We start from the raw sequence: 23,990 nt of genomic DNA, 5'->3' as shown, positions 1-23,990 counted from the left end.
AAAAATAAGTAAATACCTCATCCAGTGTGTGTTCTTAAAAAATTCTTTACATTATTTATCTAGAAAATTCCATGAAACTATTGTTTTCAATTTTCAGCTAAACCTGATTTATGAGAATTATTTTTGGTACAATTTAACTATCATGGTCTGAAATATTATTTATTGAGGTTCACATTTATTTCCAGAAAGACAGTTGGATTACTGAGTGATTAATTAATTGATCTCTTGTTGGGAACACTACTGTGGAAAACCAAACATACTGGCTCTTAGTGACCCTAGTTGCATTCACTTGGTACTATCTGGGACACCGACTTCCTTATCATTTTTCCAAAAATGTGATAGTAACCTTTGTAATTGACTAACAACATTTTGAAACATTTCCTGCAGGGGATCTATACGCTGTCAGAGTGACTTTCTTACGTTTATCAAAGTCTATTACTGAAGCACATCACACAAAGTGCTGTTCAATGTTGTTCTCTCTTAAATATACAGCTTTGTTCATTATTACACTTTTTTTCATATGGAGCCATTCTCCCTTTCACTATATTATGCCTTCAGTAATATGATATTAACATGTATCCATTTGTATATATGAATTTAATCTCCACTGCTTACAAATGATGTTCTGTTAAGCACAACACATCCGTAAAAACAGTTTTTTAGTTTTGAATTCCTTGAAGTGATGTGATAAGTCCAACATTCTTTTATTTAACAAGTCTGTTATGATTTGCTGAAAAGGTCAAAATGTATTTTGATTTTCATCCTTTATGCAGTTGAAATGATGTTATTTGTTCCTCTATGAATTGTAGAAACACTGTGTTTCAGAAATATTTACCCATAACAAGCACTAGTGCGAATGTTGGTAGTCACAGGGATTTTAAGGACAATGCTTGGCTAAACAGAATATTCCTGGAAATCAACTTAGCAATTGACCTTGACATGTGTTGCATGGCCATGTCAGAGGTGATGTATTAATCACTCCATTTACCACCACATTTCCTTGTGTAACAGCTAAAGATCTACATTTACAGGTTTGACTGAACATTTCATTTAGGGCTGGGGAACACCATTCAAAATGAGATAAAATCTCCATGTTAGTGTGAGGAGCTTTCTCACACAAGCATCTGATTTTGTCCTTAAACACACAACTGAAGTTAAGACAATCCAAGCAGTAAGGTATTCTTTATAAAGTCTCTCCCCAAAGAACTTAAATAACGTGTGACATTTCAGAGCATTGAATGTCAGCTACATAAAATTCTACTTACTTTTTATTCACTATCCGGGGAGTTCTGTACTAAACATTACATACAGTTTGATGACTACTCTCAAGATGACAAGCCTTCTTGGCCTTTTTAATGCTCTGACTGCTATTTTACTTAAACTTGTACATTATTTTCTCTATCTTACAAATCTGTCGCTTAACACCCAATCTCAAGGGGAGTGAATCTATTGGAGATATGCAGACTAAAAGTAGAAGACTCTTAGCACATCTAAAACATCCTTCCCACCTTCAAAACTTTGACCACAGTCCAGTAATGTATCCTATTCATAATGTTACTGCTGCCATTTATAGCACTCAGCTAATCTAATGCTGCTTGCACTATGGAAAAATAAGCACTACTATTGCACTCTACTGCCACTCTCTTTGATGAAGTAGATCTTCCCAATGCTGAGAATGGTATTTATAATACCTCATTGAGAGTGAGGGATTATTTCAATGAATGTCAAATAAATGAGATGACAAGATTTGCAGGTTGCACGATATTAATTTCAGATGTTGGGAAGACAACAATAAGCTACATCAGGGTTGTAAGAGAAAGAGGACAGGATAATTCAAGTTTTTATTGAAATAAATTGAAACCATGATCTCAATGTTGGATAGCAGCAAATATGAATCAATGTTATGTATAGTAATTATCTTAATTAATGAGCTGAGTGGTGCAAGACTTACTACAATTTGGTAATGAGGTAATGTAATTTTTCATGTACACATCATGAATTGCATTGAACAAAATTGTCAGTGATCTATTAATGAGAAGTAAAAAGGATTTTTTTGTTGAATTAGAAGCTACATTTTTTAACTATAATTAGACAATTTTCTAATGATTAATCATCAGTGTAAACTGCAGAAGTAATATCTAACAGCTACTGCACTTTGTGATATATAATTTTACATCTCTGGACATTCTGTTTCATAATGAAATTTGTGGAACATAATGAATGACTTTTGGCTAAACATGCAACTTAAGATGCATAGTTATAATTAACTCTAATCAATTATAAGACATTTATGACATGTAGAAATGAAATGTATATTGAATTTTCATGCTGTTTTAGGAAGACAAAGGGAACACTGAATATAGCATCGTAATTGAGGCATCACAGACCTTAAATAATTATGAACAAGCACAAACTACTCTTCTAATAAAAACTAATGGGATGAAGACAGGTAAATACTTTCAGCTATGCTCTCCTGAAATATTATCATCAGTGTAAACATATAAAATTGACACAAATCTGAAATTCTGACAATTAGTGTTAAGTTTCTAGAAACAAATGAACATTCTATAGTCATAACTTTTTTATTGGGAATGTACAGAGAGGAGAGAATATATGTGTAGTTTTCATTGTAAGCTTTCCAAGTCACTGTCTGATTTGAGCTTCCTTAGAACCAGAATGTAACAGGTAAATTCAAGGTCAGTTGTTTTGTATGTTTTAGCTATATATCAACCAATTAATTTCTCTCTCTTTCTGTTCTATTTATTTATTTATAGTCAATGTAGGAAAAGATAGATTGCTACTTACTATAAAATGAGACATTAAGTTACAGATGGGCACAATTAAAAGACACTTACACATAAGCTCTGTGCCACAGCCGTCACTGGAAAAAGAAATAGACACACATAATTCATTCACACAACATGCACACCTCATGCACACATGCAACTTGGGTCAGAACTGCCAGTGCTGGTGGTCATGTGTGCATAGGGTGTGCTTGCTTGTGTGAGTGGATAGTGTGTATTTCTCCTTCTTTTTCTGGTGAAGGGTGTAGCCATAAGCTTGTGCGTAAGGGTCTTTTAATGTTACCTGACTGCAACTCACCTTGTCATTTCTATGGTAAGTAGCAATCTTTCCTTTCCTATATTGGTGATCCTCCTATCTGGAATTTTCATTGTTTCATTTATTTATTGTTATAATTATGAACAAAAAGTTGCTATTTTTCTTGTTGAAATTTATAGATTAGTACTACACTGAATGCTATAAATGGTCTTTCTAACAGAGAAAAGTAACAGTAAATATCAAAATTGTATTACAAATTGCCTGTTGGCGTATGTTCAGGTTCTTCAGCTGATGTTTGATTCCATATTTCTGGATTTCTGGAAGTGGCTTGTAGTGAAATTATGTGCTTATGGAATATCATTTCAGTTACATGACTGGATTCATGATTTCCTGTCAGAGAGATCACAATTTGTAGTAATTGATGGAAAGTCATCAAGAAAAACAGAAGTTATTTCTGGCATTCCCCAAGGTAGTGTTATAGGCCCTTTGCTGTTCCTTATCTATATAAATGATTTGGAAGACAATCTGAGCAGCCATCTTAGGTTGTTTGCAGATGACACTGTTATTTATCGACTAGCAAAGTACAAAAATTGGCAATTGACCCTAAATAATGAAAAGTGTGAGGTCATCCAAATGAGTGCTGAAAGGAATCTGTTGAACTTCAGTTACATGATAAATCAGTCAAATTTAAAGGCCATAAATTCATCTAAATACCTAGGAATTGCAATTAGGAACAAATTAAATTAGAAGGATGCATGGAAAATATTGTGGGGAAGGCTAACCAAAGATTGCATTTTATTGGCAGGACACTTAGAAAATGTAACAGGTCTCCTAAGGAGACTGCCTACACTATGCTTCTCTGTTCTCTTTTAGAATACTGCTGCGCTGTACAGGATCCTTACCAGATGGGATTGACAGAGTACATCAAAAAAGTTCTGAGAAGGGCAGCATGTTGTGTATTATTGTGAAATAGGGGAGAGAATGTTACTGAATTGATACAGGATTTGGGATGGACACCATTAAAACAAAAACATTTTTCATTGTGGAGGAATCTTCTCACGAAATTCCAATCACCAAATTTCTCCTCCAAATGCAAAAATATTTTGTTGATTCCAACCGCGATGGGGAGAAATGATCACCATGATAAAATAATGGAAATCAGAGCTCATACGGAAAGATATAGGTATTTGTTCTTTCTGTGCACTATACAAGATTGGAATAGTAGTTGCAAACAATTCTGCTAGCCACTTCACTGCATCCTCATGAATATTCTTCAAGAATTCAGGGAGTAGTTCTTCTGTGCCAGCTGCTTTTCCATTTTTGGTGTGTTTTAGTGAATTTTCGATTTCTCTATCTGTTATTTTACAAGCCAGCATAGTCTCATCCTCACAGTCATTCATTGCTTCTTTCATGTTCTCCATCATTATTTTGTTTTTCTCTGTAGTCACAAGTATTTTTGAGGACTTAAGTATGCTAGAACTATCATGGTTTGGAGTTACTTTGCCCATTTACCTGGGTTGATGAGTGGTTTCTCTTATCTTCCTTAGGAGTCCCCAACTTCTGTGGCTTGAGTATGTGAAATCAATATTTTCCATAGTCTCATGCCATCTTTTCTGTCATTCTTCATCCAGAAGATTGATTAATTTTTCTTTGCATTCATGGCTGTTTTCCATAGTCTCAAGCTTTCTTTTCTGTCATTCTTCATCTAGAAGATTGATTAATTTTTCTTTGCATTCATGGCTTTCAGTTCTATTACACTCTTTCAGAAGGGCTGTGCATTCTTTAATCCACCAAGAGGGTCACATTCCTTATACCAATATTAAAGCATCAGTTTCATAAATTGTATGCAGTTGTTTGGTATCAGAACTGTTCTTCTTACTGTCTTCCAACATTCTATGAAAATAGGTGCCTCTGGGGTTTTCCTGAATTTCTAGTGCTTAAAAGCTTTTCTTCTTACAATGGGTAATTAGAGCCATAGTCATGAGTTGATTACACAGTGTTGGCTCTTTGGGAATTGAGCTAAGACTATACTTTGTGTTGATTTTGTCACAAAGCACAGATCAGGTGATGTTGTTGTGCACCTAGTCCTTGACTAGAAGGAGCCTTGATCTTTAGCATCATATACTAAATGGCAGTTGGTCAAGTCTGCCCAGTCCCTTAGTTTCAGTCTGTCTTCATTGCAGATTGCATAGCCCTATCTATGATGGTACAATTTAAAGTCACATTTCCAGATGATTTGGTGCTGTGGGTTTGGTAACACTAACTTTTCCAACTTTGTGGTGAGGTTTATATATATAGAAAGAAACACATATGTCTGCTTGTGTCTGTATATGTGCGGATGGATATGTGTGTGTGTGTGTGTGTGTGCGTGTGTACGAGTGTATAGCTGCGCCTTTTTCCCCCTAAGGTAAGTCTTTCCGCTCCCGGGATTGGAATGACTCCTTACCCTCTCCCTTAAAACCCACATCCTTTCATCTTTCCCTCTCGTTCCCTCTCTCCTGAGAAGCAACCATGGGTTGCGAAAGCTTGATATTTGTGTGGGTGTTTGTGTATTTTTTATTGTGTCTCTCTACCAGCACTTTCCCGTTTGGTAAGTCCGTTCTTCCCAGTACTTCTTAATTTTCTTGCCAACTGCTCATCTCTGCTCATCTCTCCACACTCTCTTGGGTTGAGGTTTTGGCTCATCTTCTTCATAGTTTGCATTTCCTATAAGTAGCCTAAAGTGATTCCTGTCATGTATTATTTCTTCTGTAACACCTGTTTTGTTGGCATCTTTTTTTACTGCTTCTATGTACCCTACAGTTTTTTTTCAGCTTACTAACGTAATTAAAAATTTTCTTTGTAATCCGTGTCTCTTCCATTCATTTTAAATGTCCATAAAATTTTAGCTGTCTCTTCCTCATTGTATCTGTGATATTTTCTGTATTTTTGTGTAGGTCTTCATTTCTCCTTTTAATCCACCTATTTTCCTTTTTTTTTTTTCAGGACCTAGAATTTTTCTTAGTATTTTTTTCTCTCTTTTTTCTAGTTCTCTTAATTCACCTTTCTTATTCAATGTTAGGCACTGTGATCCATACGTTGCTTGTGCCCTAATAACTGAATTATAATGTTTAATCTTTGCTTGTATGGATATTGATTTCTTATTGTAGTAGTTTTGTGTTAATTTAAATGCAAATTCTAACTTTTTTATTCTTTCTTTATTTGTTGTGTTATCCAGTCCATTTTCTTGGATCCACTCCCCCAGGTACTTGAATCTATCACCTCTTTTAATTTTTCCATACTTTGTTTTCATAAACTTTTCTGTATTACGTTTGTGTTCTATGTACTCGGTTTTTTGATAGGATATTTTTAGCCCTGTCTTTTCAGCAATCTCGTGTAACACATCAAGCGTAACTGTTGCATCTGTTCGGTTTTCAGTTATCAATGCCATATCATCTGCAGAGGCTAAATATTTCACTTCAAATTTGTTCTTTTCGTGGCCCATGCTCATACCCTTTGTGCCTCTGTTTTTTAATGTGCTTTCCCATGTTTTTACTATTTTACCTAAAACCAAGTTAAAGAGAATTGGGGACAGTCCATCTCCTTGTCGAACTCCTGTTTGATTTTGAATGGTTCAGAAATTTCACCTTGAAACTTAATTCTTGATGTTGTATCTGTGAGCATTTGTTCAACAAGTCTTCTGCTGTTTTCATTTATCCCTGATTCATAAAGTATCTGGAATAGTGTTTGTCTGTCAACTGAGTTGTAGGCCTTCTTGAAGTCTACATAAGTAACTATTGTATTTTTATTTTTTATAGCTCTCACTCTCAAGATTGTTTTTAAATTAAGAATCTGTTCTGCACATGATCTACCTTTTCTAAATCCTGCTTGATAATCTCCTATATTAGGTCCTGCTTGTTCCTCTATTCTATTCAGAAGTGCTTTAGAAAGTATTTTGTATGTCACTGGTAACAAGGATATGCCCCTGTAGTTGGTGGTGTATGTTTTATCTCCTTTTTTATGGAGAGGGTGGATCAATGCTTGTTTCCAGTCACTGGGTATGATTCCTTTTGTCCCAATGGCTTTAATTACTTTGTGAATTTTCTGCCTTCCAGATAAGCCCCCTAGTTTCCACATTTCTGCTACTATTCCATCCTCACCTGGTGCTTTATTATTCTTCAGTGCTTTGATAATCTTTTCTATTTCTTCTACTGTAGGTGGTTCTGATGGTGGATTTACATGTAGTGGTTTTTGAAACTGTAACCTATCATTAGGATCCTCACAATGTAATAGATTTTCAAAGTATTCAGCTAAAATTTGGCAGTTCTCTTTATTGCTTAAAACCATTTTTCCATTTTTATCTTTAAAATGTAAACTTGGAGACTGGAATCCTGTTAAAACTTCTCTGAAAGTCTTATAGAGGTCTCTAGTGTTGTTCCTTTTAAACTCTGAATCCATTTCTTCTAATCTGTCTTTGTCATATTTTCTTTTCACTGATCTGATGATTTTTGCTGTCTTTTACCTTTCTTCTTTGAACTCTTCCCTGTATTTGTGTTTCTTATTACCGTTCCATTTTTTCCATGCCTTTAGTCGATTGTCAATTACTGCATCACACAGCTCATTCCACCATCTGTGTTTTGGTATTCTTCGTGGCTGTCCCATTTCTTTAACTGACTCTAGCATTGTTTGTTTAATTTCTTCCCAATCATCCATTTTTCTTGTGTTTAGTATATAACAGAATTTGTCCTGATTTTGCATGAGAAATTTAGTGTTTACTCTTGGAAATCTTCTTGGTTTTGGTTTATGTTTGTTCAGTTGGAACATGGTCTTTATTTCTGTCAGATAATGGTCTGAGTCTATGTTTAGGCTCTTCCTCAATCTGACATCCAAGATTTCCTTGTAATTGCAAGTCATTATTGACACATGGTCCAACTGATATTCACCTTGATTTGGATTAGGTGATACCCACGTTTTTTTCTTTCTTGCAAGTTTCCTGAAACATGTCGACATTAGTTTTAGATTAAACTATCGACAAAAATCTCCGTCTACAAAAATTTCTGTTGGTTCTTGCATGTGCTGGATAATCTCCAACTACTGATTTAAATTTTATTTCTTTGCCAACTTGTGCATTTACATCTCCCACTAAAATTTTTATGTGTTCTTTTGGTAATATGGATGTTTTGTGTTCTAGCATTCCCCAAAAATCATCCACTTTGTCAACATTTGTTCTGTTATGTTGGTTAATAGGTGCATGTGCATTTATAATAGTGTAACGTTTATTGCCTGACTTGAACATCAGAAATGAAATTCGTTCTGATGGGGAGCTAAAATTAGTTATTGATTCCGTAAGTTGCTGTTTGACCATAAATGCGGTCTCTAATATAGTCATATTCTTGGAATTTTTAATGGCTGGTTTTCCTTTGTAGATCCTGTATCCACCTGATTCAAATGCATTTTCATCCAGATACCTTGTTTCTTGAAGAGCTAATATAAGTATGTTGCATTGATTAAGAGTGTCCGTTAGGTGTTTTAGTTTCCCAACTTTCAGAAGTGTGTTGATATTCAGAGTCCCCAGTAGATGTTTTATCTTGGGTCTTATCTTTGAAGAAGTACTAGGAAGCACTGACTCTTCCTTACATGATGTTCTAGGCTCTCCAGAATCCAAAGGCCTAGTTGCACCGCCATGAATAGCGATTGAAGATTGGTTACTTTCTGGAGTAGTTTTCCTTTTGAAATTTACCATCATGTCTTAGGTTAAAGTTTGGTTTGGGGAAAGGTAGTTGAACCTTTTGATGATAAAAATTCAAGCATTTAGCTTAGAATTATTACTGAGGCCACCACTAACATGTGGGACAGACGCCTTTTGTATCTGCCCACTGTGGGAACAGACGCTACAGTCTGGTTCTTTTATACAAAAGCCTGCCTCTTCCGGCAGTTCCATCGTTCTGATGATCTTCATCGCCACCTTCACTGCCATTGAGGTCTTCAACATTTCCCTGGCAAGGGACCCTCAAGAGGTACTATCACCCGGACCAGGTGAACCAAGGTTTTTGAACTAGGTGTCACTCCTCCCCCTCCTCCCTTAGGGGGAAAAAGGGACAGGTATACACTCGCACACACATATCCATCCGCATATATACAGACAGTCTGCTTGTGTCTGTATATGTGTGGATGGATATGTGTGTGTGTGCAAGTGTATACCTGTCACTTTTTCCCCCTAAGGTAAGTCTTTCTGCTCCCGGGATTGGAATGACTCCTTACCCTCTCCCGTAAAAGCCACATCCTTTCGTCTTTCCCTCTCCTTCCCTCCATCCTAATGAAGCAACTGTGGGTTGTGAAAGCTTGAAATTTGTGTTTGTGTTTGTTATTGTCTCTATCAACATACCAATGCTTTTGTTTGGTAATCCAGCTGTGTTCATGTACATGTGTCTGTTGTACAGTGTTCAATACAGTTCTCTTCAGTGAATCCATGTACTTTCAGATTGTTTATGTTTTGTAGGTGTGTCTTTTGGAGAGCCAATATGTCAACATCTTCATCATTAGCAAGCTTAGTAGGGATTTCTCCTTTGGCTCTGCTAAATCCCTCTCCATTATTGTGGCATATATGCAGTCCATGTTTCATATCAAGATGCAGGTGATAAGGAGCCCTCTTCCTATTATCAGAAGTATTCTTACTTGTGCTATTCTTATTATTTGTCAGGATTTGCTGGAACACAGAAATTGACTCAGCTATCTCATTAGGGGGGACATTTGTATCAAACTGACTTTCTTCATGCTTTATGAGCCATCTTGCTTAATCTACTAGACACTCCATTCACAGGGTGGACCAGAGGAAGGCTGTCATCATCCATCCAAATCTTCTACTTGTAACCTTCCCCTCACTTATCGTCCTTAATGACCGTGAAAAATGAAACCGCGTGTACCTAATGGGAATTTTGGAAAAGCAATCGTCACCGAAGTTAATCTGTCGGTAAAGAGGGAGGAAAGGGTTACATCTAACTGAAAGGAAAAATGCTAATGAAACTGGTGGAAATTAATTTTGAAAAGGGGTAAAGTTAATAAAGAAAGTAAATGTGCAGCCGTTACGTTAACAATTAACTAGTGTTAATTAGATATTTGAGATTTGGGGGAAATTACGGTCGCCAGTCCTAAGGACAATTACTATAGTAACTGAAAAAGAAAGGTTATTACACATATAATTAGCACTAGAAGTGTGGCAACTGAAGGTTGACACATGTAGTGTGAAAACTGAAAGTTTGTCACAAGTAATAAATTTCGCTACACTCTGACTTAATTTAGCAAAAGAATTAATAAAACAGGAAAATCGAAAGTTAATTTAGTGACTGAAGTTAATAGTGAGCTTTCTTTCTGAAGCACATCAAAATTCAGTAAAATACGGTTAGTCTTGGACTACCTCAACAATCATTTCAAAAGCTACTTGAATCTACGCAATTTAGAAATAAGAGATTTAACTTTGAACTTGAATTAAATGATTCTGAACAATTAACAATAGTAAAATTTAGTACATACCAAGCTGAGCTGCAGTCACAGGTTAGCTAAAATACGGTAACAAAGCTCACACTCTTAATTCGTGCTTGTGTAATCTGAATATTGTAGCCAGCTATGAATGCCATAACCGAACTTTAAATTAAAGCTGTGAAAACGAGTTAGCTATATTACTTTAATGCTGGCGTTTGAATTTCAACGACACTCGGGTTCATTTCATCTACATCTACATCTACATCTATACTCCGCGAGCCACCTTACGGTGTGTGGCGGAGGGTACTTATTGTACCACTATCTGATCCCCCCTTCCCTGTTCCATTCACGAATTGTGCGTGGGAAGAACGACTGCTTGTAAGTCTCCGTATTTGCTCTAATTTCTCAGATCTTTTCATTGTGATCATTACGCGAGATATATGTGGGCGGTAGTAATATGTTGCCCATCTCTTCCCAGAATGTGCTCACTCGTAATTTCGATAATAAACCTCTCCGTATTGCGTAACGCCTTTCTTGAAGTGTCCGCCACTGGAGCTTGTTCAGCATCTCCGTAACGCTCTCGCGCTGACTAAATGTCCCCATGACGAATCGCGCTGCTTTTTGCTGGATCATGTCTATCTCTTCTATTAATCCAACCTGGTAAGGGTCCCATACTGATGAGCAATACTCAAGAATCGGACGAACAAGCGTTTTGTAAGCTACTTCTTTCGTCGATGAGTCACATTTTCTTAGAATTCTTCCTATGAATCTCAACCTGGCGCCTGCTTTTCTCACTATTTGTTTTATGTGATCATTCCACTACAGATCGCTCCGGATAGTAACTCCTAAGTATTTTACAGTCGTTACCGCTTCCAATGATTTACCACCTATGGCATAATCGTACTGGAATGGATTTCTGCCCCTATGTATGCGCATTATATTACATTTATCTATGTTTAGGGAAAGCTGCCAGCTGTCGCACCATGCATTAATCCTCTGCAGGTCTTCCTGGAGTACGTACGAGTCTTCTGATGTTGCTACTTTCTTGTAGACAACCGTGTCATCTGCAAATAGCCTCACGGAGCTACCGATGTTGTCAACTAAGTCATTTATGTATATTGTAAACAATAAAGGTCCTATCACGCTTCCTTGCGGTACTCCTGAAATTACCTCTACATCTGCAGATTTTGAACCGTTAAGAATGACATGTTGTGTTCTTTCTTCTAGGAAATCCTGAATCCAATCAGAAACCTGGTCCGATATTCCGTAAGCTCGTATTTTTTTCACTAAACGTAAGTGCGGAACCGTATCAAATGCCTTCCTGAAGTCCAGGAATACGGCATCAATCTGCTCGCCAGTGTCTACAGCACTGTGAATTTCTTGGGCAAATAGGGCGAGCTGAGTTTCACATGATCTCTGGAAGGGACTCTGCTTGGTAATGCAATTGGGACAATGAGCAACAAACGTTTATGCTAAGTTTCTGTAATTATAGTGACGAAAATGGAACAGTTTGGAAAGCTGAGGTCTGCCATACAGTTCTAAAACTTTATGTGCATCCAGTCTTCCTCGTCGGTTGATTGAAGGTTTGAAGCCGTCGGTCGAGGAGGTGGCGACAGTCACTCATTGTCGGCCGTCGCTGCTGCAGAAGCTGGATGTTGGCGCGCCTTCTTCTCGACACGGTCACCAGCTGAAACGGGCTCTTGATGTGCGCTAGTTAATGTTTTCTGTCCGCGACACCATGTCAGAAACTATCATCGCAAGTCGATCCCAATTACATGCTGCCAAACCCCGAAAGCGCGGCAACACGCGGGAGCTTCACACAACGCACCTGCTCCACTCGCTACTCCAGCCAGACTCTCTCTGCTCAGCCCGTGCTCCATGCGGCAGAGTTCACCCTACCAAAGATCCTACACACTTTGATTCTTCACACGACCTATCGATGTAATCGTTCGATAGCAGTTTTCCCTAGGCAAGACCCAGCGTAAAAATACAAATAATATTTACGAAACAAACCAATTATACATCGACATAAATGCATAAATATACAAATAGTAAAACAATTACAATATACAAAGAGACAGAAATGTCATATCTTGAGGTAACAAAGCAAGGAAAAAAATAATAGCACAATAGATGGAAATAGGAGGATATGCATTTCCGGCGTTACATACTTCCTGCAGAGGACATAATATCCAATCATGAGGATATTACTTGGGGTACATTTGGAATTTCCAGTATACAAAGCACAGAATTTCATCCAGTGCATCTGTCTGAAGTAGATTCCAATAAATAGACAGCAGTCAGAGCAATTTCCAGCGGCTTTCAAATAGCAGTTAATTCATTCCAACTGTGAACAGAATTGACAGTGGGGTTCTATTGTGGCTGTCTCAGTATTTATCTAAACATTAAATAATTAACTTTACATTAGCCTCGATGATATTGTTTTAATTTCAGTGTTTGTTGTGCTACACAGACTACAAGTATCCCCTGAGATCTAAAGTTACAACTTTCAGGATAGTAGTTGTTGTGAGTAATTCCAGAATGACCAGGGATGTAATTTACTGATTGTCTGTAACTAATTTTGTGTCTCAAGCATTTGTCAAGGCTATACTCAGTAATAGACTAGTATAACAGTGTCTGAAACAGTGGCCATGCACTAAAAAAAAAAAAAAAAAAAAAAAAAAAAAAAGAGTAAGTCTGTACCACAAATGTAAAATTTCAAACACTAAGTTAGCAAAAAAACAGGTGAAAAAGCATGACTACTGCTGAAATATGGGGAAATGATTCACTGAAAGATATTGCTGCCTACATTTACAGGATATGTAGCTGTAGCTCACAATTCACTGCAAAAAGCACTGAAACACTGCACACAGGATTCATAAGGCTGCAAAAATTCTCGAAAATATAACTTCTATACCTACGTAATGAAATTACAGAATGAGTGTCTTTGAACAAGGCTATGGTTAGCATACATTTTTGAGAAGTACACTTGACAACATAGTGTGAATTTCATGCAGTACTCACAGATGTTCAAAAATACACCTTATATATCACAATACATAGGACAGTAAAATACCTACATTAATAAAGGGCTAAAATGTTCACCCAACCCCAGATGCATGTTGTCTGTCTAGTGGTTCCCAATGCCAGCAAAAATTTAATTTTGTGCATTTCTTAGCATGCTGTCACAATCAACTTTTTAAGATGTATAATCTTAAAGAAATATTTAACAAAATAAGTGTATATTTCTAGAGGCAACATAATTCATGGCATAGAAATTACCCAGACTATGCTTATAAAATGCTTGAGAACGAGAGCACTTAATGCCTTTCAACATACTATACACACAATTTCAAATGACACCCTAGCAAAGTAATGAAAGGAAAAAACTTAATCACTTACTTCATTTCTGATGATCATGCATACATGACATTTTAATTTATTACTTCTGTACCACTAACTTTATTCAAAGCACATTCTTTTCCTGGGTTAAAACTTAAAATAAACAGTTTGACTCTATACACTATTTGCCAAACATATCTTACATGAACAACCTAAAGCAGTTATAACATTTTTGCATTATCAGTTTTGGTTTAGACTTTTCATTATCTATGGGAAAATAATAAAAAAACTTTACAAAACCAGCATGATTAGGGTTCTACATCTTCAGTCATAATGGTTTTACATACTTACTGCCAAGTTAACACATTAACTCATTTGTAAAGTGGTTAGAAATTTGAAGCTGGGTCACAGGTTTTCCCTTATTGGGACCCAGTGTAGCATTTGAGAATCATTTGTCTGCTTGGTCTGCATTTTCTGTCGATATAGCAAATATTGTCCTTTTCAGATAGAAGTTTTCAATAAGCTTTCTTTCTTTGCTTGAATGGTTATAATCTTACTTTTGCCAACAAATAGGACTCTGTTCTTTTCCTGCAAATTCTATGAGTGCAAAATCATTCATTTGTATTCTCTAATCATCATCAATTTTTAAGACCTTATTTTCTTCAAACTCTGATGTTGTAGGTCTAGAAATCAGCATTTCACCTAAATCTTTACAGTCAGACCCAACTAGTAAAAACACTTTACCATTTTGCCATCTTCTGTGTCAAAAGATATATAAAATGTAAGTTTTCTTTCATTTCTGCCTATTTTCTCAGATTTAATTTCCTGTAAGATCACAGCTGTGATATAGTAAGACTGTTTTCAGCTCTTAGTGGATATCTTCAGATCCAGAAATATAAAACAGAAATGACAAAGTAAGCATCAATACATTCTTATATGAGGTCTGTGCAAATAATTGTGGACCATTCGTAATTTCATGCCAATGGTGTGTTGGAGCAAAATGCAGCTGGCATTTCTTCTCGTGCCTATGTTTAACATGTAACTGCCAGAAGTTTCATTGTTGTATGTCTGTTAGTTATTGTTCAGTGGTGTATTGAGTAGAATGTTGAATTGCACAGTTTGCAAATTTTGAGACAGCAGAGAGAGCCACACCAAATGATGCAGGAAGCCTACAGTGATGAGTCCTTAAGCCATACCTTTTGTTGAAAATATGCAATCATTTAGTTCCAAGACATAGAGCAATTGTGGGCAAAGTTTAAACAATTGTAAATCATGCTGTGGACGAGTATGTGCCTAGTAAGCGGATTAAGGAGGAAAAGACCTGCCATGAATTAGTGATGAAATCTGGAAAATGCTGAGGAATTAAAGGGTGTCACACTTTCAGTACAAAAGAGGACACAAGCAGAGATTAGTAGATACTTCTGTATCTGTGAAAAGACATATACACAAAGAATACAACAGCTACCACCATCATACCATAACTAAAGATCTGCCAGAAAACTCAGAAAAATTCTGGCCCTATGTAAAATTGCTTGGTGGGTCTAAGGCTTCCATCCAACCGCTTGTTGATCAGTCTGGTTTGACAGTATAAGATAGCAAAAGGAAGGCTGAAGTTTTAAATTACACATTTCAGCTATTTTTTCACACAGGACAATCATACAAATGTATTGTCATATGACCATCACACAGAGTCCCCTGTGGATGACATAGTAATGAGCATTCCTGACATAGAGAAACAGCTCAAAGAGTCGAAAATAAATAACTTGCAAGGTCTGGATGGAATTTCAGTTTGGTTTTACAAGTGTGCTCTATGTCATTGGCCCCTTACTTAGTTTTCATTTATTGTGAATGCCTCCACCAGTACAGAGTGCCAAGTGACTGGAAAACAGTGCAGGTTACTCCCATATATGAGAAGCATAACAGACTGACAATATTACAGATCAATATCCTTAACATTGATTTGCTGCAGAATTCTAGAGCAAATTCTTAGTTCGAATATAATTAATTTCCTAGAGACCAAAAAGCTCATGTCCAAGAATGAGCATGACTTCAGAAAGTATTGCTCATGCAAAACGCAGCTTGCTCTTTTCTCACATGATATGCTGCAAACTATGGATAAAGGGCAACAGGGAGACTCCATGATCTAGATTTCTGAAAAGCATTCAATGTAGTAGCCCAATGCAGATTGTCAATGAAGGTATGAGTATATGAAGTAGGTTCCCAGATATGTGAGTGAGTCAAAGGCTTCTTAAGTAATAGAACCCAGTATGTTGCCCTTGATGCCAAGTGTTCATCAGAGACATGAATAACATCAAGGTTGCCCCAGGGAAGTATGATAGGACCATTGCTATTTTCTATATGTGTTAATGGTGAACAAGGTGGGCAGCAAACTGCAGTTGATTGCTGATGATGCTGTGGTATACAGGAATGTGTTGAAGATCAGTGAATGTAGCATGACACAAGATGACCTAGACATAATTTATAGTTGGCGTGATGAATGGCAGATGGCTCTAAATGTAGAAAAATGAAAGTTAATGCAGATGGTTATATGATAGCAGAACAAACACTGGTATCAGTTACTTCTGTAAAATATCTGGGAGTATGCGTATGGAATGATTTGAAGTGGAATGATCATATAAAATTAATTGTTGGTAAGGCAGGTGCCAGGTTGAGATTCATTGCAGGTCAGGTTGACAAAGGAGATAGAGAAGATCCAAAGAAGATAGGCGCATTTCATCACAGGGTTATTTGGTAAGCGTAATACGAAGATCAGAACATCCCCCAGGCTGTGGCTAAGCCATGTCTCCATAATATCCTTTCTTTCAGGAGTGCTAGTTCTGCAAGGTTCGCAGGAGAACTTCTGTAAAGTTTGGAAGGTAGGAGACGAGATACTGGCAGAAGTAAAGCTGTGAAGACCGGGCGTGAGTCATGCTTCGGTAGCTCAGATGGTAGAGCACTTGCCTGTGAAAGGGAAAGGTCCCGAGTTCAAGTCTCAGTCAGGCACACATTTTTAATCTGCCAGGAAGTTTCGTAATACGGAGATGTTTAGCAAACTCAAGTGACAGACTCTGCAAAAGAGGTGCTCTACATCGCACTGTAGCTTGCTGTCCAGGTTTCGAGAGGGTGTGTTTCTGGATGAGGTATCGAATATATTGCTTCCCCCTACTTATACCTCCCAAGGAGGTCATGAATGTAAAATTAGAGAGATTCAAGCCCGCACGGAGGCTTTCCAGCAGTCGTTCTTCCCGCGAACCATACGCAACTGTAACAGGAAAGAGAGTTAATGACAGTGGCACGCAAAGTGCCCTCTGCCACACACTGTTGGGTGGCTTGAGGAGTACAGATGTAAATGTAGATGTAGATGTAGATGTAGAAACAAACCCATAATGTTTCTATACAGCTTTATTAGGACCCTGCTACACACAGTCACATCATTTAAATATCTGGGCATAGCATTGTGAAGTGATATGAAATGGAACACAAAGTGAGGATTGTGGTATGGAAGGCAAATGGTCAACTTTGGTTTGTTGGGAGAATCTTAGGAAAGTGTGATTCATCTATAAAGGAGACCACATATGGGATGCTAGTGGATTCTCGATGACTGCTCAAGTGTGTGGGATCTCCACCAGGTCAGATCGAAAAAAGACATCGAATTGCTTCAGAGACGATTTGCTACATTTGTTACTGGTAGCTTTGATCAGCATGCAAATGTCACAGATATGCTTCAAGAACTCAAGTGGGAATCCCTGGAGGAAAGAAGACATTTATTTTAAACAACACTGCAGAGAAAGTTTGGAGAACTGGCATCTGAAGCTGACTGTCGAGTGATCCTACTGCCGCCAACATACATTTCATGTAGGAATCATGAAGATAGATACAGAAAACTTAGAGCTCGTATGGAGGCATATTGACAGTCATTTTTCTCTCACACTGTCTACTAGTGGAACAGGAAAGGAAATGACTAGTAGTGGTACAGCGTACACTTTGCCATGTATAGTTTGGTGGCTTGCAGAGTATGTATGAAGATGTAGATGGAGATGTTAACACTGTTTAAAAATGGCAGGATGGAAGTTAGAGATGACCCTCATTCAGAATGTCCTTTGATGCCTACTAGCAATGCTCATGTCAGGAACATCAGTGAAAATGTGAATGCCAATTGAAGACTGTCCACGACAGGATGCTCTTTGATGGCTACCAACGCCACTCATGTCAGGAATGTAGAAGAAATTTTGCATGCCAATTGGAGACTGGCAGTCTGAGAGGTTGCTGAAGATTGTAACAATTCAGTTGGATCATGTCATGAAGTCCTGACACAAGGTCTTGGAATGAATCAAGTTACTGCCAAGTAGGTCCCACAATTTGAGAGTCAAGGCCAGGAAGACCTTTACCTCACAATATGTGAAGAGCTTTTGGATCGTGCAAATGAGAATGAGATGTTCCTTAAGAGAATCAGAACAAGTGATGAGATGTGGGTTAGTGGTTATGATGTTGAGACTACAATTCAAACTTCACAATGGAACCTGAAAGGTTCTCCAAGACCAAAGGAAGCTCATCAGGTCAGATCAATTATCAAAGCCATGCTAATAGTTTTTTTTTTTTTTTTTTACTTGGAGAATTAGTTCATCATGAATTCATGCCACAGGGACAAACTGTTAATTGATGGTACTATCAGGATGTTTTGTGATGCCTGCAAGAAAATGTGAGAAGGAAATGGCCTGCTATGTGGTGAGACAAATCATGGCTCTTGAAGCATGATAATACATCTGCAAATTTGTCCATGTTGGTGCGTGACTCTGCACAAAATATGAAGTCACTCTACTGCTTCATCCTCCATAACTCTCCAGGCCTGGCCATTGTGAACTTCCTTTTATTTCCAAAGTTGAAAACCCCATAGGCCAAAGATTTGCATTGATAGACAAGATAAAAGAAAATTCATAGACGGCACTTTGTGCGAGCCAGCAATAAGTGTACCAAGACTGCTTCCAGGAGTGGAAATGGCAGTAGGAGTGGTGGATCGATTATGGAGGGCAGTATTTTGAAGGAGACCATGCACAACAAGTAAAAGTTAAGCATAGAAGAGTTTTGTGAACAATGTTCTGGAATTTTTTGAAGAGACTTCATATGTTATTAATAGGTGCCTAAATTATATGAGAATCTTCAAAATATTCATCTATAAAAATCTGATGATAAAACAGCAAAATGCCAGCTGTTTAAAAAACTGTATAACATATTTAGATCAAACTGACACAATGTATGCTGTGTTAGTGAATGAAGTTACGAAAAATAATAGTTCCTCCCTGGATTTGATAGTAGTTATTTTAATTTGATTTTAAATGTTTTCAATATCCATACATCCAAGGTCTTTAGTCAGTCACTAAACTCAACTAGTTACTATACTATTTTCTATAAAAATGGTGTAACATCAAAACTGCAATAACTTTTGTGGCTTGTAATGGGCAATAATATTTTCTTTGCTTTCAACCACATTGTACACACTTTTATTTTTATTTTCTACAACTTCCTGAAATGAGCTGTTGGTAATCTGCCATGGAATATGACCCTAGGAAATACAAGTAATGGTGGGACAGAGGTGGGGAGATAGTGTGTTTTCTTTAACACTGACAGTCATACATACTGTTACTATTGTAGGATGTTCGTGTCATTGAGTCTGATCAACATGATGCGCTCCTAACTTGGTAACCACTTTTGTAGCTTAAGAACCATTTTCACAGAGGTTGTATATTCAGTCTCCTATGAAATCATCATAGTGGGAAGCAGCCTAGCATTTGCTTCAAATAATTTTGAGAAAACATGGAAAATCTTAATCAGGATGGCTGGATGAAGACTGGAGCATCCACCCTCCGGAACATAAGGTCACTCTGTTGAAAATAGTGCTACACCATTCAGTTTACCCCTAGTGTACAATATTGTTTTACAAATGAATTATGTAATAATGATAAAAGCTAATGCTACACTGTTCATTAATTTCTCACTTTGTTACTGCACACACTATACACACCATACCCATATTGTTTCACAGCACAGCACATAATATTGCAAGTGTCAGAACCATTTTGTTTACTGTACCCTTCCCCTTGGAAGCCTGAAAAGCTGAGTCAGCATTTTTATTTATACTATTTTATTTTATTTATTTAGCATCCATGTCATTGTACAAATGACTGAACTTGTCATACATAGAAATTAAAAATATGGAATGTACATATACCAATATATTTACAATTCTTTGGACATGAACGGTGTGTAATAATTTGTTTCCTAGTTGTAAGTACATTGAGAATAAATACTAATATAGATAGTAAATTAGTATAGAATAGACTGAAACAAACAAAGATAGAAACTTCTCACAGGATTTATCACACAACTGCATTACATATATTGCAGATTAATTTATAAAATCATTTTCTTGATCTTGAAAATATTCATCTACTGAATAGCAACATTTGTCAATTAAAAATTTTCTAAATTCTAATTTAAAATTTACATCATCCTGTAAGTCCTTAATGTACTGAGACAATGCTGTGTAGAACTTACAAGCTTCTGAGTTAGTGCTTTTTTCATGTGTTCTATGTGGAGGTCATTCCTGTTCCTTGTATTGTAGTTGTGGCAGTTAACATTCATGTGGAGACTGCTTAGCTTTGCTTAGAATAAGATTAAACATTTAAATATATAGAGTGATGGCAAAGTAGGTATTCCTAATTTCCTGGAAAGAGGTCTACATTGAGCTTGTGTAGGACTATGGGTAATTATTTGAACATCCCATTTTTGTAAGATAAGAATTTCTTTTAAATTAAAAATCCCTCTACAGTGAGTAAGATGTTGAACTCAGAAAGAAATAAACTGTTAGTATTATACATTGCATTGCTTTGGGAGTAAAGGAAAAAAAGAAGGAAAAAATACAGTGCAAAATTGTTATGTGGAATGTTTTGTTATTGTTATTGTTATTTGTGTTATCTTTTTAACAAACCTCTACTCTGCATTTTCTAAGTAATCCTCCAGTGTATAGAATGTTTGGATAAACAGACACTTTTTAAATACATTTGTTTTAGTAATTTCTTTAATCTCCTATTATTATTATTGTATGGTTGCACTCTTTGATAGAAAATGTTGTTTCAAGCACTGTGTTTTTCTTTCTTGGTAAATGTATGTTTAGTCTACATCTTACCCCATGATCATGTTATTTCTGATGTGTACAACAGCCTTGTGAATGGATTCATATGGTGCAGTTAAAAACCCAGTGTCTTGAACAGATCTTTGCAATGAGCATGAATACTGTCTATGGTTATTATTCTTATGGTCCTTTTCTGTAGCATGAAAATTGTGTTCATGTTTTGTGCATTTGATCCCCAGAAAATAATGCCACAGCTAACATCTGAGTGTATACATAAATAGTGTGTAACTAAAAGACACTGGCTTTCACACAAGGGTAGCAGGACTCCAATGCAACATTTGCTATATTGAAAGTTGTAACTCTGTAACCTAGCCTTTTGAGGTTTTTGTAATTCAGAGCATTGTTCACAACTCATGCAACCCTTGAGCCAGTCAGTTATAGGTATTTCATTTACATAACTCATATTTGGTATAATTGGGACCATCTGTTTTGCATATTCATTTGAAGACAATTTTACTTGTTTATAATAAATTATGAGTTAGAACTAAACCTCAGAAGTAAAAAATTTGCAGCACTGTTGCCTGACATAAAAGTAATATACTTCCTAGATTTTGGAACTAACAGTTTCTCTTTGGGGTAGGAGATAGGATTAGATTGGGGAAGATAAAAGAGGAAGAGTGGGTTACCCAGACCCTGGGATAAGAGAGATTCACCTTTAGTGAGGATGAGGGTATCCAAAGATTATGCACAATATGAATGTAAATTCAAAATAAAGTGTGAAATATGCCTTAATGAAGCACCTCATATCATTCTACAAACACTGGAGAAGCATATTGAGCAGAGATAACAGAAATACTAAATTCAAGTATTACTGAGATGCCACAAAATGCCTATAGGAAATCTGTGAAGTACATAAAACAAAACTTATCAACTTTTAGTACTCCCATTTGGCTTAATTGTATCAGTCTCTGTATTTATACAGGTTCTAGAGTTGGCTACTGGTAAGGAGCAGCACTGTGATTTAGTTTTTTATATCAATAACATTGTGGTAATTAATGAATTTGGGAACACAAATGTTTATTACAAAGAGTCCCAGAAATGTTCCAGGATAATTACATAACAGTGAAACTGCAGAAATTTCCATTTAGAAGAAAATAAATGATACTTCCAGGACATGTTATTGACAAACGATGCATATGATCTGATGCAAATAGAATTAGAAGTGAAGTTTCATATCAGCGCACACTTCAATGTAGAGTGAAAATTTCATTCTAGAAACATTCCCCAGGCTGTGGCTAAGCCATGTCTCCACAATATCCTTTCTTCTAGGAGTGCTAGTTCTGCAAGGTTAGCAGGAGAGCTTCTGTGAAGTTTGGAAGGTAGGAGATGAGGTACTGGCAGAATTAAAGTTGCGAGGACAAGGCGTGAGTCGTGCTTGGGTAGCTCAGTTGGTAGAGCACTTGTTCGCAAAAGGTTTAGATTTATGCAATGCAATGCTTCTTTGGAAATTTGCATCAAACTATACAGACACTGTCAAATACAGGTACTGCCCTACTGAATTACATAATCAGTATGTGAATATAAACAAGACATATCATTCACAATGCTAACTACAGGAACAAGGAAGTGCCTGTACTGTGGCTGCAGAGAACTGGCTGATATGTAGCGTCATGCCCACACAAAAACATTAACTGCCAGATGGTGCTACCACCCAACTAATTTTTTGACATCGTGAGACTATAATAAGAGAAAGAATGACAATATAAGAAAAATTTATCTTTTATAAGGTGCAAGAGACAATGTTTCATTTTACTAAATCTATAGTAAACATATACCGAGCATTGCATGTTCAATATGTAATAGAAAACTGTAAAATACTGAGTGAGAAGAAAAATAATACAAAGTCACCATTGTCCAGTATAAAATTTTGAATACAGAGCAATATGAACAGTGCCAAGGATCAAAAACCAATATATCCATAATATTGGACATGAGGTCTAAGTTCAGAATACAACCATCATTATATGTGACTATAATTACAAACCAGTAAATAAAAGCATAAAACATAAAGTAAGAGCAACTGAGCCTCTACATCTAACATAAATGCAGGTCACAAATATCAAAATAGTACGTTATGCCTAAGTATTTGCTATGGAATGTAGCACCAATTGATAACACAGACAACACATGTCAAAATACAAGTTGACTGTTGATCAATAAGCAATAATTTCTTTATTTTATAATACATGTTAGTGAAGTCAATCATATTTGAAGACCAAGACTGAGAAGTAGAAATATATATGTAATAAAAATGTAGCTTTAGGTTTACATATTACATACATAATAACATATTGAGTAAGGTAACTAAAAGATTTTACGTATAATATAAGAAGTGAAGAGCTGATAGTTACATAAGATATTCTACAGCAAATACTGTGGTATAAGGTACTACAATTATATTAAAGAATTTAGACTTTTGTCATCTGATTTAATGTAACATCTAAAGGCTCATTTGTAATACTTTAGATTTTATCCATTTAGTCACTCATTTGCAATTATAGCCACGTATAATGTTGGTTCTATATGGTGCATAGGTCTTGGGTTACACTGCATACACTGTTTCTTGATCAGTGGTACTGTTCATGCTTTGCTGTATCATAAAATATTGTACTGTTTCAATTGGCCTTTGTACCATTTTCCTACTCATTCAGTCCTACACATATGATTAGTTGGTATCTCATTGTGTATCACATACAGAGCCATAAGGCTGCTTATGATTGTAATTAACATTCAACGATTTTAATTCTACATCTACATCTACATATATACTCCACTAGCCACCAAGCGGTGTGTGGCGGAAAGCACAATTCGCACCAAAGTCATATCCCCCCCCCCCCCCCCCGCCCCACCCCGCCACCAGCCCCCCCTGCCTCCCCTCTCTCCTCCCTCTGTTCCACTCACGGATCGCACAAGGGAAAAATGACTGTCTGAACACCTCAGT

The 23,990-nt window shown here is 36.7% G+C and overlaps 1 protein-coding gene across 1 annotated transcript in view; it reads left to right on the top strand.

Annotated features, from left to right (window-relative positions):
* The window catches only part of LOC126188103 (integrin alpha-4-like), a 506,794-nt gene that overhangs the window by 303,948 nt on the left and 178,856 nt on the right, over positions 1–23,990 (top strand). Inside the window, exon 14 of the mRNA XM_049929569.1 lies at positions 2,338–2,449. Coding sequence (XP_049785526.1) covers positions 2,338–2,449 — 112 coding nt within the window. The remainder of the gene's footprint in view (positions 1–2,337; positions 2,450–23,990) is intronic.

The sequence above is a fragment of the Schistocerca cancellata genome, chromosome 5 (genome assembly GCF_023864275.1).
Source record: "Schistocerca cancellata isolate TAMUIC-IGC-003103 chromosome 5, iqSchCanc2.1, whole genome shotgun sequence".
NCBI lineage: Eukaryota > Metazoa > Arthropoda > Insecta > Orthoptera > Acrididae > Schistocerca > Schistocerca cancellata.
The sequence above is the reverse complement of the archived record's forward strand: the minus strand, read 5'-3'. Positions and strand labels throughout refer to the sequence as shown.